Source organism: Onthophagus taurus, chromosome 11 (assembly GCF_036711975.1).
Source record: "Onthophagus taurus isolate NC chromosome 11, IU_Otau_3.0, whole genome shotgun sequence".
NCBI classification, from domain to species: domain Eukaryota; kingdom Metazoa; phylum Arthropoda; class Insecta; order Coleoptera; family Scarabaeidae; genus Onthophagus; species Onthophagus taurus.
This window is the reverse complement of record NC_091976.1, coordinates 22,853,898-22,874,324: the sequence shown is the minus strand read 5'-3', so window position 1 is coordinate 22,874,324 and position 20,427 is coordinate 22,853,898. Positions and strand designations below refer to the sequence as shown.

Below are 20,427 nucleotides of genomic sequence, written 5' to 3'. Positions count from 1 at the left end.
TCTTCCATCATAGAAAAATATGTGGTTATACTTGTATCGATTCTTCTTTTCCAGAGTGGCAGCTTATCTAAAAAGGCTTCTGAAGAGATGAATTTATTTCGTTTCAAAAGCCAAAAATATCAGCAAAATAAACTAGTTCTTGCAAAAAATTGTCATTCTCCAGACATTTATCTCCAGCGTACTTCTGAATAGTAGTTTCTTAAATAAAGTTTCTTAAAAAGGCGGTGGTTCAAAGCTTTGGCTCTTAGCTTACATAGTTACACGTGGAGATAACTTTTTTCAAAAAGGTTGGTAAAATTCGTAACGCTAATGTATGCCGGTGTAAGAAGCAATAAGTTATGATATTAAGAATCGCAGGTGCCCTCTCCAGTTTATTTTTCCAATCTCGTGCTTTTCAGAAAACCCGTTTTATCAAATCATTTACTTGCTTCCAAAAGTGAATCACTAAAAATCTTTGTAATTCGTTGAACTATATTGTGACACAGCTGTGCTCTCGTCTAGTTGCACGCTGAATGGAAATGGTGAAGAATTTAGTTCCTCAACTATTTGCTTCAAAACGTTTTGGACAATTCTCGAATGAATCGTTTCACAAGGAAACCACATACTAGTTCTACGATGTCTAGTACATAAGGCTTCACAAGAGTTTTTATAATAATGTGTGGCTCTTTTTATTGAGTAACGCAATATGCAGTTTTGTATGATGCTTCTAAACACGGTTCTTGTGTTTAGAACCCAGTTTAGGTTAAGTGCCAGCTTTCTCAAACCGAGCTTTTTTGAAACAACACACATCCACGCTATCCTTTGTATTTCATCTCGTTCAGTAATAAAAGTGAAACCGTAAGTAACATACGAACCGTTATATTATCTCTTCTTGACGTTATTAACATGCGAGTAAATATTATTGTATCAACAGTGACTAGTGAGTGTTATCAAGTAGGAAGCTACGAATGTTTTTTATTGAGTATAGTATTTTTAACGTCTTTATGGACCTGCTGAATTATTTTCTTTAATTAAGATTGATGGGAAATTGTGATCACAGCATCTAAAAAAATGAACGGTTTAGATAATGTATTCGAGAAAAAAATTAACGATGAGAATTAAATGTTCCGCTATAAAATCAAACATGTAGATTATTGTGCGTAAAATCTAGGTTACAAAGCGTAAATAAGTGGTATGGAATGAATTAATACAATAATACAACATACGGAAAACGTACAATAAAGCTAGTTGATTGTTGCTGTGTTATGGTGGATAGGTTGTAATCTGTAGAGCCATGTCCAAATAAGATAGGTTGTTGTGACCTTTTTATTTTTATCGAATTGTTTATTGTTTTGAGGTTGCAAAGCAAAATGTTATCAAGTGTGGAAAAGTAGACCAATTAATGCTTCGAACATAAATAACACAAAGTTTGGACACTCAGATTTTTTTCAGGAATTAGACAGGAAAAGCAAACTTCGTTTTTGAGATCATCTAAATCATTATTGGCCGAATTAAGAGAAATATCTTTAGAATTAGTCTCTTCAGCACTTGCACTTTTTAGATATTCCTGTCTAGGATTACGTTTTTCATTGAACGTCCAGTATTAATGCCATTCTTATCATTACTTATCCTAGTCTTCACAGCACTGTCTAACGAAGTTGAGGGGTAATTGCTGGTAGATTTATCATGAAAATTACATATAGTAGTGTTGTGATCGTCAAAGTAGGTCTTCCTAGCACCAAACTGTTGATTACAAGTCCTGCTAAAAACGTTTAGACGTGGTGATTTGCTGAAAGTATCAGTTGAAGTAAATAGTTTCCGTTTTTAGCTGATGGATGTCCAAACTAAGGTTTCTCCTTCTTCTTCTATGCGCAACAGCCCGATATCAAGCCTTGGCCTCCTTTATTATGCTCATCCATTCCTGCCTATCCCTAATCCTTCAGTTTCAACACCTCACACCCCGGAATGTGAGGTCTCCCATCTACTTCTTGGCTTTCCGACTCTCCGACTCTCTTACCACCAAAATCGATATTTAATATCTTCTTTGGGACATTTTGGAGTCCTCGCAAACCGGACCTCAGATTCGCCTCAAAATCCTTCTTTCAAATGTATTAACCAACAATTCCATTCTTCTATTGAAAGTCCAGCTTTCCGTAGCAGAGTACAGTTTCTTTTATACAATCTAGTTTACGCAACTTTTTAGATTTGAATATTAGTAAAAGGGAGAAATTGTTTAAATTTGTCCTTCTCTTTATCTCATAACTCACCCTCTCTTCCAAACCTGAACCCCAAAATATATGAACTCGTCAAACAATTGTATGCAACCATCGTATTGCAATGCGTTGGTATCTGCCTAGGCATATAGTTTTATTTCATTTATTTCAGTCTAAATTCTACTTTCCTAGACAAATAGCATATGGCTAAAATATTTTCAGGCGAATAGCTCTATAACCAACCCCAATCCCAGGAATGCTTTATTTCTTTAATTCTTTAAGAGAGGCCTGCACTTCACAGTCACTGTTTTCTAGGCAAGGAATGTCAAAATGCCAGTGTCAGCCTTCGAAATTTCTGCAGTACAAAAAGGTGTACTTGTTTCAAAAATAAGATGATGTGCAATCAGGCCTCTAGTAGATGCCATTCCATCTTCAATTGTCAAAACCAGTAAATTTTTGTATAATCAAGAAATAAATCGTTTATTTGTATTTTTATTAAACTTAATAAAAGTAACGAACTACTGTTTGCCTAAGCAGACAGTATCTGGCTAGGAAAATGCTATCTACCTGAAATAACCATTTGCCTGCGACTATCTACGTGATTGGACCATTATCTAGATTTTGTATACGTTGATCTCCAAACCTACTGTCTTAGCCACTAGTTGAAGCTCCTTGATTTCTATAAGGGATCGAGATATAATAACAATGTTGTTTTATATGCTATCGTGCCTTTAGCATCTATTTCACATTGTCTCATGACATATTCTAGGACCAAATTGAATACTGATGGTGCACCTTGCTTCAATCCCTGACTACTTATAAAACTATCTAAGCTTATTTTGGTTTTAACTTAATTGACAATCTCACTCATAGTTAGGATAACTAATTTAGCTAGTTTTGTTGCTATACCAAAACTCGACAAGATTTTATCCCTTCTTATGGTACTTTATGTATGTCGAAAATTAATAAAGTACAATAATACAATAAGTACAATAGTACAGTAATAATAAGGCAAATGATTGTCTTTTTCTAATCCTTTGGGAATCTTAGGATTACCTTATACATAACTAAAAGGCGAAATATATTTTTATCCTTGATCATCAATAACTATTTTACAAAGAAATCTTAGCTGCTCGGTTCACAACAAACATGTTTCAAAATCAGTTCGTAGAAGAGGTTACTCTAATTACAGAACTTGCTTCAAGAACTATATTTATAGAAGGACGAAAGTAAGGAAAATAATACCAATTTACATTCGGCTTTATTTTGAACCTCGAATTATTTATATCGTCCAAAGTTGCATGAAATTGACGTTACTATTTTTTGAAGAATACATTATGTAATGTTACTTACTCTGGTTTCCTCGTCTTGTAAAAGAACCGCAATAACATCTTGACATGTTGTCTCTCCAACAACACCTGAAACCCATCTTTGTTCACCTCTTATCCAAATGGGAAGTTCTTCTCCACTTGTATCACTGTCGTCATCTGAATCTTCTTCTGTCAGACGTGTGTTGAGTTGTTGTCTTGTTTCTTCAACCCACATCATTTTATTTCTTTCTTTATAAAACGTTTTTATAAAATGAAGCTTCTGAAAAATTAAAAACAAAGATGTTAATTAATAAAATATTACCGGTAAAGAAGTGAATAATGAAGTTTTGAACAATGAAGTAAATTGTATATTATTACGTAGTCATTATGGAGATGGATAATGAGTGGATAATGCGCATAAGTATATTGGAGTTGATGGTAATTTTAATCGAAGCTATTAAGTATGCAACCGTATGAAAATTGTGAAGACTACGCATGGTGAACGTTCCATCTTTGGAACATTTAAATTACTTCCTGGAAACTTTTTGAAATCAATTAAAAACGAGAGGATGAAAAACAAAAGAAAAATCAAGGTTGATTTAGTTTTTCTCGTTTTCTTTTTTGCAATAATTATATACCCGTTCAAAGAACAAACCTAAATAAGAAAAAAATCTAAACCACATAAGGAAACAAACTCGAATAAGAAAAAAAAACTAATTCTCAAGGACATTTTCTAGGACGATCCGGGTGCGAATAGTTATTCTTTTTTTATTGCATGATTTTCGCTCTTCAAACTTGTAGAGAAGTGACAGTGCAGTTGCTGCCGTATTTGGCGCTGTTGGATCGTTAGCCGCAATTTTGAAATTAGCATAATAGACTTATTATGTGGAATTGGCATGCAATCATGAAGACAAAACAAAAAGAAGAAGTCTTGCAATCGTTCGTTCGCCAAAAGACGCGGGTTTCGCAATTCATTTGGTAATCTTTAAAAATCATCGTCTGTCGCGTTTCAGCTTCGAGTAGGATGTTCCTTTTTCAAAATGTAAGTCACGCACTTACGGCGAAGAAGGAACTCGTACTTTGAAACAGGAAATGACCGAGACTTTTAACTTGACATCTATGTACGTGTTATTAATAAATATATCTTAAATCAAAACAACCCCAAGGTAAAAACTTACTCGAATAAAGTTATTTATTGTTTTAATTAATCCAAAATTAGAGTAGATCACAAATACAATCACAAACAAAAACTGCTTTAGTATCACTAAAAATTAATCACTAATTATTGTTCTTCACTCTTTTAACACATTGATTGATACGGAGTACGAACTTTCATGGACAAAGTCATAGAGAGGACTGATCCCGTATTGTGTTGGGACTTTAATGGTTGAGGAGGCCCTACTATACCAGGTAAAGTGATGAATTTAAATGTCCCTACCACCGTGGAATGAATGAATGGGTGGGGTTAAAACGCTACTGGTAAGTTCTTTCTATTCACTACGTTGTCATAACGTTCTTGGGAACTCCTCACTATGCATGTCGCGTTCAATAAAAATCCATTTCAAAAATAGACATCTGATATATTTCAATTGAAAAAAAATTTTAACTTTTTGACAACAATTTGAAATATTGTTTTCTTCTGCAATATATTTGAGTACTACCCAGCTGATGTTAACAACATATAATTCTCATATTTTTCTTGTCATCTCTGTGTGTTCTAGTCTTGAATTTTTCTTTCGATATAAATTACAGAGGTACGCGAGTTGGTTCTTAAACAAAAAAAAATCTGATTTATCTGCTGACACGACGCGATCTCTCGAAATCGTCGACTTTTCGGAACTCCATAACTCATCGATTTCAGGTTGTGTGTGTAATTTGTAATTTCGACCGGCAAAATTGCCGTGATTTAGAAAGCATTTCGGGGAGGGAAAGATGTGAAGGATTTAACTACCACTTTTCGTAGTTTGTTGATGGATCTCAACCAAGGAACGTTTATCTTTATACTTTTTTTTTTTAATCTTTTTTTTTTAACTTATTTTTTTTAAGGCGAAATCCGGTTTTGTTGTAATCAAAAGATACAGTTAAAATATAGGTTTGAAAATGGTTAAGAAATGGTATTTCAGCTACCGAATTTGGTTTTATTTGAAAACCTGATTTCCTTTGGGTTATTAAATTTTTCTTTTTGGTTATTACATGAAAAAGGCCGAACTGTTACGATGTTTTTAAATCAGTACATCTAGAGTTGTTGCGGCTTTATTTATGTTCTTTTTCCGTTCGGTTATATTTTCAAGATACAAAAGAAGTTTTAGATGCACATCCGTGAAGAGATAAAGCCATTGATATTATCTTTTTTACTCCATTAATACTGCCACCTTATATATCGTTTATTAACAGGAGTGTATTCAATGTGATTTTAATAATATTTTACAATTAATTATAAAACATCTATTAGGTCCCTTTTTCTCTAAAGCTTCATGGAATTCATTTACTCCATAAACGAAGCACAATATCAGATATCAGGTCAGGCAGCAATATTAGCACATATCTGGAACAAAAAATTGGATAGAAGAGTTTGGTAGAAAACTGCGTGAAAAATTGTTGTGAAAACAATAAAATCGAAGGGACTTCCCGTAAATCTCCAGTAAATAGTTGTATTCAGAAACGGTGGTGGTGCTAAACATTGTATCCATTCTATGTTGGCGAGGAAGTGCGATAAATTGGAGGAAAAAATAATCAGATGACGAGTTCCAATATCTGCGAACATGAAGATTCTGTCACAATTGCTGAGACATTAGCTGAGATTTCCTTGGTGTAACTGAGTAGTGGCGTATATATAAGTGTTCTTTGTTTCTCAAGATCAAAAAATTCTGCACGGATTAACTAAATTGGCAGAAATAGTGTGATGTGAACCGGGTCCGACTAGAAGAAACTAACGTGGGCGAACTACCCATGTTGGTATGGTTTACCTCTACCAAGTCATGCCTACTTATTATTCATTAGTATTACTTGCGATTTGGAAACAAGACATCACCATGTTGATAGTATATAATATTGGAAATAGAACGAGTTATAACTGCTGTATGCTGGTGACATTGTCCATTAGCAGTTATCAAGAAAATGATGTCTTCTGCAGGCTGTATCAAAACTTCTGCTGGCAGTAAGTAGTTTTCTGCAAGCAGAAGGAATTTTTCAACAAACGAAAAGTATTTTTTTTTGTAAGCAGAAAGTAGTTTTACTTAGTCATCTCATCTCCATATAGTTTATAAGAAAAATGAAGAATGGAGATATGGAAGTATGCACTGAATACCAGAACTGTGGATAGTAAGTAGTTTTTTGCAAGCATTATCTAGACTTGTGCAAGAATTAGTTTCATTAACAGTATTTGGTGTTCTACCAACAGTATTTAGTCAGTGAAATGGGATGATTTTAAGAACTGATACCTTTTTGCAAATTAATATTTAATAATTTTATTTATATAAAAGTGAAGAATAAGTAATCATTTGTGTTTCATGTAAAAGAATTTATTTTCTGAACACTACATCTGCCATATGTCTTCCATCCAAATTTATGCGCTTCTGGAGTCTAGCCTGGAAATTTTGCATGACGTTTCTGAGCATGTTGGCTGGTATCGCCGCAATCTCGTTCCGAATACGTTTTCTGAGGGCTTGGATCGTTTGTGGTGGATTCTCCTCAAAAACATGGGAGCGAGGATATCCCCATTTCGCAAAATGAGGCGGCCTGGGAATAGATTTCATACTGACCCTTGCTGTGTGGCTTGTTGCCCCGTCTTGATGGAAATGTGTGTGCTGATCCATTGGAAAACGTGCAAGTTTAGGAGTGAGAAAGTTTTGGATCATTGTCACATATCGCTGTGCAGTAACAGTCACTGGGAATCTGGCATCGTTTTCGAAGAAAAAGCGCTGATGATTCCATATGCCGACATAGCAGAACATACTGTTACTTTTCGGGCATGAAGAGGGGTTTCATGAAGCAAACGGGGATTTCCCCTGCCGAAAGCTTTGTTTGTTAACAAACTCGGTGAAGTGGAAATGCGCTTCATCACTCATCCACATGTTGATTGCTTGATCGTTATTTTCTTGAAGCCTCCTGACCATATTCTCACAAAATTATTAAAAAAGTTATTCTGTGACTAAATGGTAGTCTTTTACAAGCTACATCTAGTCTTCTACTAGCACTATCTAGTTCTCTGCAGTATTTAATCTTCCACTAGCAGAAGTTTCTCTTCGGCAGACTATATCTTCTTTTCAATTACGTATATCTATTCTTTCACCAACAGTATCAAGTCTTCCGGAAGCAATATCTAGGCTTTTAGTACCAATGTTTAATCATCTACTAGCAGTATGTAGTCTTTTACAAGCTACATCTAGTCTTTTAGTAGCGCTATTCAGTTTTCTATTAGCAGTTTTTAGGTCTTCTACAAACAATATCAAACTTCTGCTGGCAGTAAGTAGTTTTCTACTAGCAGAAAGTCTTTTTCTACAAACACAAAGTAGTTTGTTTTCAAGTAGAAAGTAGTATTACTTGGACTCCTCATCTCCATATAGTTTATAAGAAAAACGAAGAGTGGAGATCCTTGTTTCTTTTTAATTTATTTACCAGACCAGCTCTAGAGCTATACATGGCATTTTTATTATGTAACTATATATACAATGTAATATACAACATGAGGAGTCGCCTTCGCTCTCCTAAGCACCTTGTGGGTTGGGTTAGGTTGGGTTAGATGAAAAGTAATTTACAATAAGTATAGATCTTCGGATAATCTCCGTTGCAATCGCCTCTGAATATTTCTTCTGCCCAAATTGTAATACTGAATACCAGTACTGTGCTGCATAGTAAGTAGTCTTCTGCAAGCATTATCTAGACTTGCACAAGAAGTTTTATTAACAGTATTTAGTATTCTACCAACAGTATCTAGCCTTCTACTAGCAGTATCTAATCCTTGGTTTTCAGTGTTTAACATTTTGCAAACAGTTAATAGTATTCTGTAAGCAGTCAGCAATATCTAGGCTTTTATTAACATGTCTAATCATCTACTAACAGTAAGTAGTCCTCTACAAACAATCCAAGCAAACTCTATTCTTTTATTAGCACTATCCAGTTTTCCATTAGCAGTTTTTAAGAAAATTATATCTTTTGCAAACATTATCAAAACCCACTAAGTGGTTTTCTGCAAGCAGAAAGTATTTTTCTACAAACACAAAGTAGATTTTTTGCAAGCAAAAAGTAATATTTTGACAAGTAGTTCTTTGCAAGTATTTTCTAGTCTTTTGTATGCAATATATAGTGGGCTACAAGCAGTGTCTAGATCGCAAGGGTTCATAGAAGCCGTGAAGCATTTTTTGCCCAAGTAAATATCGCCCCTTCTAGCCATCATGCTGAATGAACGAAATTTTGGCCAACGATGTTCAAAACATTTGAATTTTCCGTCACATTGTAAGTGTAACATCTATAATAGTCACGTATCTTTAGTTATTATATTTGTGAACCTATGAAATCTGTCCAAAGTTGATAAAATTTTATTCAAGTAATTCAAAACATTGAATTAAATATTTTAAAGCTAGTACGGTCCATTTACAACACACCAACTTTAGAAAGACGGTACAGGTGGTATCTAATTTATAAAGCAACATCCTGTATAATTATACTTACTGACACACAAATAAAATCCGATGCCGAAGATTATGCATTATTTATAATGGGAAGTTAATTGCGATTTGGTGCCGACTCTAGGTTTTAACAGTATTAGAATTTGCTGTTACATTTACCACTGAGCATATCTCATCAAATCATAAGAAAATTACGAATTAATTTTTTTAAAATGATTGCAAATAGTGAAAGTGATCGAACGAAGATTTATTACAAATAACACCAAGAAGTTTTCATCAATTAGTCTTCACGTCGCGTTCAATGTATAAATCAGTTCGCGGTGGTAAGATTACAAAAAAAGATTTAAAGCAAAATGAAAACAAAATAGAGGGGTAATTAATTTTAACGGTCTCCGTTCGAGGACCGCTGCTTTCTGAGCACGGTTTTATTAGGTATCTTGACCTCACCTTGTCCAGCGAGATCAAAAGGAGCGTACTAATTAATAGCCAATATATAAGGACTACCGAGTGATTATCGAGTGTATTAGCTACCAAGAGATATTAACTACTCGTAACGATTGTGTTCAATGATAATTTAACCCAGATTGTCTTTCTTAATCTTTAATTTTTTATTTTGATGAGTTATTATCGTTTCATAATTGAAACATGATTCTTAGATAATTGATTTTATTAACTTTCTTTTTTCTTTAATTCAAAGTACGATATCGTTCTAAGAAAACACATTTGTTTTTCTGGAAATTAATTTATTCAAATTGATAGTTTTCACTAGAACTGTAATAAATAACGTCGCTTGCCGGTTATAAATCAATGGTTGTAATGTATTCCGGCTTAATACGTTCTTAAATTAACTAATTGAATGGCAACGAAGGCACTTTTCACTACGACGGTGGACGTATAAAATCCCGCTTTTGGTTTAATTAGCGTCTTTGAAATTGAGAGGACGTTTTTTTGCCACCTTCGAAACGACAATAAAACCGATACGAAAGCTCTAAGTTAAAAACTTGTTAGAATCTCTAAAGAAGAAAGTTGCGCGCATAAAAAAAAACAAACAACGTACCCGGTTGTTTACTCACAGACTTGAAGATTTTACAATCTTGTTTCTAAATGGGGAACTCGTTTCATCGTTACCGCGCTGTTAATCAAAATTCAGACGAGAGTTAATCAAGTGAAATGAGAAAAAAATGCTAAAAAAGAACGATTGATTAAAAGAAAAGGTTGTAAAAAACGAATTTATGGACCGTTGGTCTACGGAGTGTGTACAGAAGCAAAACTAGTAAAAGTGATCCTTTTAATAAGATACACACGGAAATTGCAGAAACTTTAAACATACATAAATACGGCTTATTAGCGACAGACACGTATACACGATTTGAATTCACCTCCGTTTCGAGTTTTAGTGCCTTTGGGGTATTTAAATTGTGCGCGCATCTGGGTTTATACGGGATTTATACCGTGAAACCGACCAGAACAAGTCTAACTAATTGATCCATAAATTTGTGAGATACTTTATGAGTGCTGCTTTTAAAGTAAATCAGAAAATTCTCCAACATTTCAGAGTGTCGATATAAAGTACCTATGACTTACATTTCTTCTATATTTGCTTTACATATCTAATTAATGTTGCTAGTTTATTTTTAGAACAAAATCTTCTATAATTCAATCCTATTTCATTTTGAGGCCATTACTCAATTATTTTTTCAAAAGAGAAATTTCTTTTTGTATTGTTGGAAATCTTGAATAAGATAAATTAATTATGGGAGAACAGAAAATTCGAAATAATTGAGTTTACAGAAATATTGGCTGCGAAGAAGGCTGGAGTAAGGTTGAAGATAGAAAAAGGATTATTTAGTAAATATAACGATGAAGATAAACCAATGAGTTAATTAATTATTTAGAGATATGGCCTAAAATAAACCAATCAGGTTTAACACGAAAGTAAAATTCTTTAAATGATAGTCTCGTTTTTAATGCAATATTGAAGCCATAAGATTTTGCAGCAGTTCCTAATGACTTAGCATAACACATAGTTGTTGGTTATGACATATTGTAAAACGAATAATTATTTATTTAAGTAATAATTCCTGCAGAACGTCTATTCCTTATAATAATAGAGTTTGAGGGCTTTTCGGGGATCATTAATGTAATTTTTATGGATTATCGTTAACCCTATATCGGCAAATATTGAGGCAGACCCCCTTCAGGGTGTGGGATTTGACACTGGATGTTCCAACCCAACCCAACCTTTTCCGATAGTTTTAAACTTCGTCATACTTGGAAGATTTATTGGCCATAATCTTCCATGCGGGTTGGAAGATGGAAAGGATTCGGAAGGAGTGTTAAGGTTGGGGTTGTGGATCAGATGATAATCCTGATGAGACAAAATTGTTTTGGCGCATATTGCCTGACAAAATTTGTGTCACATTACCTAAAAAAATTGCTCCTAAAAAATGCTTTATACTTACATATGCCGAAACATCTTGTAATAGGTAAATCAAAAAATGCAATGTATTTTAGAAATTTTAACAATCAATTGGTGTACTAAAGCGCTAAAAAGCCGTGAAACTTATTAAGGAATGGTTTTTTCAACCATTTTTTTATGGAAGAAACTTAGCTCAACAATAATCGAGAAGACTTGGAGAAACATCCTGTGAGATTTTACTGAACATGAGAACAATGAGAATGCAGACGAAAATAACAATTTTGGTCGCCGATGCTATTAGGAATGCAATAAATTTATTATAGGAAGTTAACTAAGTTAATGCATAAGTGGTTTTAAAACTTGATACCATAATTATATATGTTCTGCAATCTTTAGAGTAACTACACTGCTGCGGATGTGGAGGATTTGAGCAAGGATGAGTCAGCAGATGTTGCTTCTTCAGATGAAGATGCATTTCATGTAACTGTTTTTTCGTAAGAGTGTAACTATGTTTGTTATATGTATGATATAGTAGATCAAGGAATCAACAGGAAAAGTTGACCCACGAGAAAATCATTTGTTTAAAATCAGGCCGGATTATATGTATCTCTTTTAGGTTTTGGACACTGCAGATAATAATCAAGTTCAACCCCAATAGGACTTTTTTCATTGAATAGAACTTTATTTATATCAGGATTTCATTAACAACCTCATTGTAACAATCCCAATACGATATATAAAATCACTTGTTGCAGTTTCGTCTGGTTTTCTTCACTTCGCTTGTAATTCATCATCACATTCATTAACAGAACTATCGCTGTTATCACTTTCGATTATTAATTAAAATATCCTCTTTTTAATGCAACAAGCTGTTTTGAAAAATCGCTTTTAGTTCTTCAGAAATAACTTTTTAAAATAATCGAGAATTTTTTCGAGTTTTGCAATTTTCGCCAATTAAGTTTTAAAAATTCGTATAAAACCCATTTCTTGGAATACGAGTATGAAAATTTTCCAAAATGTTAATAAAAGGGTCCTCTTTCCAATGAACCAACACGTTTTGAAAAATAACTTTTAGTTTTTGAGAAAACAATATTTGAAGTTTTGATAAAATTTGCAATTTTCATCGATAACTTGCAAAATTCGCTATAAAATTAATTTCTTGAAGGATCGTTGCGGAAATATCACCAATTATTAATAAAAGTATCTTCTTTTTAATGCAACAAGCCGTTTAGAAAAATCGCTTTTAGTTCTTGAGAAATAAATTTTTGATATAATCGACCATTTTTTCGAATTTTGCATTTTTCGCCGATTAAGTTTTAAAAATTCGTATAAAACCCATTTCTTGGAATACGAGTATGAAAATTTCCCAAAATGTTACTAAAAGTGTCCTCTTTCCAATGAACCAACACGTTTTGAAAAATAACTTTTAGTTTTTGAAAAAACAATATTTTAAGTTTTGATCAAATTTTCGATGTTGCAATTTTCATCGATAACTTTCAAAATTCGCTATAAAATTAATTTCTTGATGGATGATATTGGAAATATCACCAATTATTAATTATACTATCCCCTTTTTAATGCAAAAAACCGTTTTGAATAATCACTTTCAGTTCTTGAGAAATAAATTTTTGAAATGAACGACAATTTTTACGAATTTTGCAATTTACGCCGATTAAGTTTTAAAAATTCGTATAAAATCCGGTTGCAAAAATCAAGAAAATCGTTGTGAAAACCTTGTATTCATCAAATTAGGGCTAATAAAACAGTTTGTGAAAGCCTTATGCAAGATTTTTGAGTATATCAGGAGCAAAATTGAAACAGTCATGAAGCGTATTATCGGAGGAAAAGCTATACAGGGTGATTCACATAAGAACCGACACAGAACAGGAACATGTATAGGACAATAAATTAAGATGATTTAACGCAACGTATCTCTATACTAAGTTGTACCTTTGAGAAGTTATAGGCTTTCAAAGTTGGGTCTTAAATTTTTAAAACATTGAATATCTTCGTAATACATTAAGCTAGAAAAACGAAATTTGGTATACGTTATGAGTGTACCGAGGGTATTAATTGGTAGCAAGTTGAGGAGACCAATTGAGGCATTTCAAAGGGTTGATTACGGGTGATGGTTCCCTAAATTTTGGCAGATTTTTTTAACCTTTTGGCGGATTTAATACATTACTACTTCATTTCATAGAATTTAATTCTAAAACTTTTTTTACTCTTACTATTTTTTAAAAAACATTGTTGCTTTCATAAAAAACTCAAAAAACTAAAGACGCGTATCTTGTTAATGCTACTTAAAATCATCGAAAATTCAGTAGTCGGCTGTGAAATTGTACGTAATTTGAGGAATAAACTGTTTATTATGAGCTAAAAAGACATCATCCATAAACAAATTTAGTTTAGGCATAATAATTTTCTAGTGATAAAGAGAAAGTCCCCAAAATGTCAAAATTAAGTACTTTTGATTTTAAAACCGATCATAACTCAAGAATGAAAGGTGATGACAAAAAGTTTTTTAGGAAGAAATTGTTTATTATGAACTAAAAAGATATTATTGATAAACAGATTTTGTTTAGATGTAATGATTTTCTAGTGATAAAGAGAAAATCCCCATAATGTCAAAATTGAGTACTTTTGTTATCAAAATCGATCATTACTCAAAAATTAATTGTGATGGAGATAAGTTTTTTTGAAATAAATTGTTTATTATGAACTAAAAAGACAGCATCCATAAACAGATTTGGTTTAGTTATAATGATTTTCTAGTGATACAGAAAAAATCACCAAAATGTCAAAATTGAGTACTTTTGGTATTAAAATAGATCATAACTCAAAAATTAAAGGTGATGGAGAAAAGTTTATTTGAAATAAATTGTTTATTATGAATTAAAAGGACATTACTCATAAACAGATTTGGTTTAGTTATAATGATTTTTTAATGATAAAAAGAGAAAATCATCAAAATATCAAAATTGAGTACTTTTGATATTAAAATTGATCATAACTCAAGGATGAAAGGTGATGGAGAAAAGTTTTTTAGGAATAAACTGTTTATTATGAACTAAAAAACATCATCCATAAACAAATTTAGTTTAGGTATAATGATTTTCTAGTGATAAAGAAAAAATCATCAAAATGTTAAAATTGGGTACTTGTGGTGTTAAAATCGATCATAACTCAAGAATGGAAGGTGATGGAGAAAAGATGGAGAAAACCTTGTCGTCAAATAAGTTTATACCCTATTTGTCAGGTTTGACGTACAATTTCATAGCCGACTACTAAATTTTCTCTTATTTTAAGTAACATTACGAAATACGTGTCTTTAGTTATTTAAGTTTTTTATGAAAACGACAAAGTTTTTTAAAAAATAATACAAGTAAGAAAAGTTTTAGAATTAAATTCCACATGAAATGAAGTAGTAATGTATTAAATCCGCCAAAAGGTTAAAAAAATCTGCCAAGATTTAGGGAACCATCACCCGTAATCAACCCTTTCAAATGCCTCAATTGGTCTCAACTTGCTACCAATTAATACCCTCGGTACACTCATAACGTATACCAAATTTGGTTTTTCTAGCTTAATGTATTACGAAGATATTCAATGTTTTAAAAATTTAAGACCCAACTTTGAAAGCCCATAACTCCTCAGAGGTACAACTTGGTATAGAGATAAGTTGCGTTAAATCATCTTAATTTATTGTCCTATACATGTCCCTGCTCTGTGTCGGTTCTTATGTGAATCACCCTGTATAAGAAGTTACAAAAAAATGAATTGTTTCATATTACTGAACAAAAAGTTTTAATGAGCTATTTTTTTATAAATAAGACCGTAATTATACTGCATAACATTTCTTATTAGAATGACATTTCTTTTTAATCCCTTTTTTTGTGTATTTCTAGCACTGCGTAATTTAGCTAAACTTTCCAGTACTTATTTTCTGACCGCAAATTAATGGAAATGCCTATTCGGAATGCAATAAAAGACTTTGGTGTGTCGATAATTAATAAACCGTTAGCACGTTCCATGAATATTTAGTTGTTTGAAACATTTCGACGTGTAACAAGATTTGGTACAAACCGAACTGAATTAGTAATAATTTGTTAACGTCTGCTTACTGTTTATTTATTCCAAAACGGGTTTGTTATAAGTAAATCTTCGTCAACCAAACAAATTATGCAACAATACTTAACAGAATGATTCATAATTTTCAGGACATGGAAAACTGTTAATTAATATCAAAAAAAAGTTTATTAAGCAATTAAGCACAAAATCAAGTTAAGTAAAAATAGTTGCAGTTAATTAAGCGATTAATTTATGTTAATCTTTGTAGCTAATTATCTCATTCTCACGGCGAGCAGTATCAATTAACGACAAATTAGTTTACATGGAAGGATTATTTAATCGCATTCACTCTATTCTTATTTTTAGACGTGCAAATGAAGTGTATTCTTCGCGTTTGCGAAAAGTAACCTTGAATTTTAATATGAAGTTAGTGCGAACAGATTCGGTCAATGTTAACGAACTAAACAGGTAGAATATAAGGAAAGGTTGAAGCTGAATTTTATTTAAAATTTATTATCTACCTGGTTATTATGTAGTAAATCAAATAAAAAATTCGCAAAAAATGATTGCGAAACTTCTTTTTTTTTGATACAAACTATATATGGATAAAAAATATATTTAAACGCCTCCTTTAAGGTTAGTTAACACAATGCTCACACTGTGTGAATGGAATTCCAAAGACATAAAATACCAGCATACCAATGAAGGTTCGTCGAATTTTCTCATCTAATGGAATACTAAGCGGGTACTGGAGCCGGCCCAACCCTGAATCGAATATTTTCACCTTTGCAAATAATATTTTAAAACCATTTATCAATTCCACGCGTTCTTTCTATATAAAAATTCTTGTATACCAAATTTGGTGACTAAGAACGCTCGTTTTGGCGTAAAATTAATCGGCACCTTTTTTGTACACACAACCTATTTTCCAATTGAATATCTTCTAGGATTTCCATTACGAATGCTGACTGAGCAAAATTGACTAGAAAATGTAATAATTTTATGAAGTTTCTTTTTATTGCGAATTGTTTTTTTATATTTTAATGAAAGTAAAATGGAATGAATGAAGAATGAAGAAATCATGTTGGAATTTCCTCGTTCTTAACATTTAATGACACGTTGTATTTGTCGAAACAATAAAAATTGTTTCTTGTAGTATTTAGGTCATAGACAATAGCAATATATCGATCTAGGATACGACCACAACCGTATTAAGAATAGTATTAAGAACGTGTTTGCTTAGTTATGTAAAGAATTAACAATTAGCGTGTTTCTTAGAATTATTAAAACCAATTAAGAAAATCAACAACTTTTCATTTCAATGGAAAACATTCCATAAATTTTTTCTTAAAACCAATTTATTTCCTTCCTTATTTCCTTTTTATACTCCATTTAATATTTAATTCTTTTATACACACAATACATCTTGTATTAGGCGTGGTCAGTGATTGGATATCTTGAGGCAAAATAAATCGTCCAAAAAAAAATCTAAAAGTGGAACTTTGATGAGGTGAAAGTAGAATAATAACGTCTAAAGAGTCACGAAACAACTTTGCCCCGGTTTGAAACGAGACAGATTACTTTTTGTAAAAAAAATTTAGACGTGTCATCAACCGAATGAAATAATAAACTCGAAGATTGCCTCATTTCGCGAATTCGATTCGCGAGCGGTTATGTTTTCCGTAATAATCTTCCGATTTGCAACAAATTACACTATACACTTTGTGTTTAGAAAGGTTATTTAAGAAGCATTCTTCGAAGATTAGAACTTATTTTTGAAATATCTAATGATCTAATTACATCTTAGTTAAACTTTAACAAATTACGTTTTACTTTTAGAAAGGTTAATAAAACTAAATTATTTAGTTTTGAAATTGTCATTAATTTTTTGTAGAGTGGATTTAATGAGGAATCATTTAAATACCAGCTCAGTACGAATATCACTTTCTAAAATTAAGGAAACAATTTTTTCGACATGGTAAATCATCTTAAGAAATGATTTAGAGAACGCCAAAATTTTGAGTTTTATTATTATTGTAATGAAATCCTCATTTTTAATAAGCTGTCGAATCTATATAACGTCAAACACATCTTTGTTTGTGGTTTTGAAACACAACTTATTTTAGTTAACAAAACTTCAACAATTTGCTTGCCCACAAGTACCTGATGTAGAATGTTTAGATCACCAAGTTACTTCAGAACTACAACAAACATTTTTCAATGAAATGTAAAAATGGATTCACCTCAAGTTTAATTGTGTTATGGACTAGAATTTGCAACTCCTCCGTTAAATCATGTATGTTATGGCAATACACAAATCCATTCCTGATTCCTCTAAAGTATTGCAGAAATGATCTTTCTCTTCAATGTTAGAGCAATGAAACCAGCAAAAATGAAACATAAACCTGCAAAAATCCCAATAAACAGCCTCTTAGATGAAACTTCAGGACGTCAACTGCATCCACATAAAGAAACGATTTTTGGTTTGTGGAATACTCAAGGACTAAGAGGAAAATTAGAGAAGTCGAGAGGAAACGGCATCAGCATCAGAGTTGATCTACTTGCAGTAAAAATGTACTGCAAGTAAAGTATTCAGTAATTTTTTACTTTAAGTAGCTTACTGCTAGTTTCAAATTGTAGGTACTTAATACTTGTACTTTCAGTATTTAACTTAAAATGTACTGGATACTTGTTACTTGTTTGGCATAACAATTTTTCAAAATTTTTTTATACCTAATATTTATCATCATACGTATCTTAGTTATATACTTAACAGTGATGTTTATACTTTATCATTAACCATTCACTACATAGTGTTCGCTTCATTCCTAATTCCCATCCCATCTCATTACAATTTCAAAATTTAAATTATGCAAAATATTTCGCAGTTTGTATTTTTTATGTTTCAATAAGTTTTGATAGTTGCGGTCAGAAAAACTTGTTTAATCTTGTAAGGTAGCGTCGACGTGAGTCGGTTATTTCTAGTTAGTGCAGCTCATAGTGCTGAGTACAGGCTGTGCAGGTCCCATAGATCTCCAGATTCTCCCAGATCCCATAGAACAATTATGTGATTTATTTACCTTACTTCACACAATTTCAAATGCTTCGATAGTACCGTGCTAATACGATGCAACGAAGCATAAAGTTTGGTTGGTTGGAATATTAATTATACTTTTTTTGTTTTACAGTACCACTACATTTATTTACTGCAAGTAATTTATGTACTGAAAGTAGTTTTAAGCTATTTATTATGAGTAAATGAATGTACTTCATTTACTCATAATCACTAAAATAATTCGAGTACTTAAACGAGTAATTACTTTGTATTGGGTACTTGAAATTTTAGTTTCAAGTAAAATTACTTATTACTCAAAGTACTTTTTAAAAATACTTATTACTTGGAGTAAAAATAATTTATGCGCTACTTGTACTGGTTACTGGGAGTACTTTTCCTTTTGTACTTGTAACAGCTCTGATCAGCATGTCCCTAATAGCAACAGAGCAAGTAAAAGAGAGTAAAAAACGAAGTAACAAATTATCCGATTGGGAAGTTATAGATCAAAGAATAGTGACTGCAGGTCTTAACCTGAGGGGGCACAGGATAATGGTCATTGGAATCTCTGCTCCAAACGAAGATGTTACCGTCCTATAAAAAGACGATGTCAATGAAAATACATTCTTATGGGTGACTTTCATGCCCGTACGGGAAGAATGATAAGCTCCTTGCAATACACCAGATATAATTGTTTTGGGCTCGGATAAAGGGTAGTTGAATTTGACCTTTATCCTACGGGAAGTAGTAGTTATGGATCAGTTTGGTGAGGTAGAGGGGATATTTCGATAGGGTTGTTCCAAAAGTAGACGAGGGCGGAGTGGGCTTGGGTGTTGAGTTGTTCGGTAGTGTCGTTGATAATCCAAGAAAGTTGGTGTGTGGTCGAATTCATGGGTTGGAAGCCTAATTGATAATTTGGGATAGTGTTGTCGTCTAGGGAGTGGATGTTGAGTCTTTCGAGAATAATTTTCTCTATACCTTTGGAGATGGGAAGAAGTACTGAGATGGGGCTTGATGGGATTACTTGCTCATGGTTGTGTTTTTAGGAGTTGGGTTGGGTTGGGTACTTTTTTAGAGAGGTTTTAAAGAAGAAACTTTGGTATGTTATCAATGATGACCGTTTTGATGGAGGCCAGTGTGCTTAGGTGAAGATCTGTGAGGAGAAATGTTGTTATTGGTTAAGGAATTGGGTTAGGGTGAATATTTTGTATCATTATTGTTGGTGTTGGGTTTGGATTTATGGATATCAAACAGGTTGTTATCCTGGAGGTTCGCTTTTTCAGGTTCCGTAAGTTTGAAGGTATTTTGAGATTCCAGGACAAATATGGGTTTGAATTTGTTTTTAATTTTGCCAATGTCAAATTTTGTCAATGGAGTTGTTTTGGGCGTTTAAGAATTTTAGTGTTCGAGCCTAAGTTTCGTTCTTGTTCTTTCTGTATCAGGAATTGTATCAGGAAGTGGTTATGGGTTATGGATTTAGATTAGGGTGGAGATGTCGGATGGAGTTGCAGCAGACAGGTAGCGTAATTTCGTCATTAGAAAAATTGCGGAGCGTTTTAAGGATTCGAAGGAGTTCTTGTTTGAAGTGAGGAATGAAAGCGATGACGGGAGTGGCATTGAGACCAGTTTGTTGATCGGTAATTGTAAATCTTGACGAGTTATGTTTGTTGTGGAATAGAGAACCAACATTCAGCAGCATGAGGGTTCGTTGCGATTTCCGAAGATTAGAGTTTGTTATAGAGATTTAACATGTTAT

General features: G+C 32.7%; 1 protein-coding gene across 2 annotated transcripts in view; it reads right to left on the bottom strand.

Annotated features, from left to right (window-relative positions):
• Window positions 1–20,427, bottom strand: part of LOC111427822 (ras association domain-containing protein 10-like) — a 73,445-nt gene that overhangs the window by 14,309 nt on the left and 38,709 nt on the right. Inside the window, exons 1-2 of one of the 2 annotated variants that reach the window (XM_023063147.2) lie at window positions 4,681–4,887; window positions 3,546–3,782 (exon numbers count right to left, since the gene is read on the bottom strand). In XM_023063147.2, the coding sequence (XP_022918915.2) occupies window positions 3,546–3,740 (195 nt within the window). In that variant the 5' untranslated portion in view covers window positions 3,741–3,782; window positions 4,681–4,887. Of the gene's footprint in view, window positions 1–3,545; window positions 3,783–4,680; window positions 4,888–20,427 lie in introns of those variants that run through there. The other variant, XM_071199892.1, reaches the window with a different exon arrangement.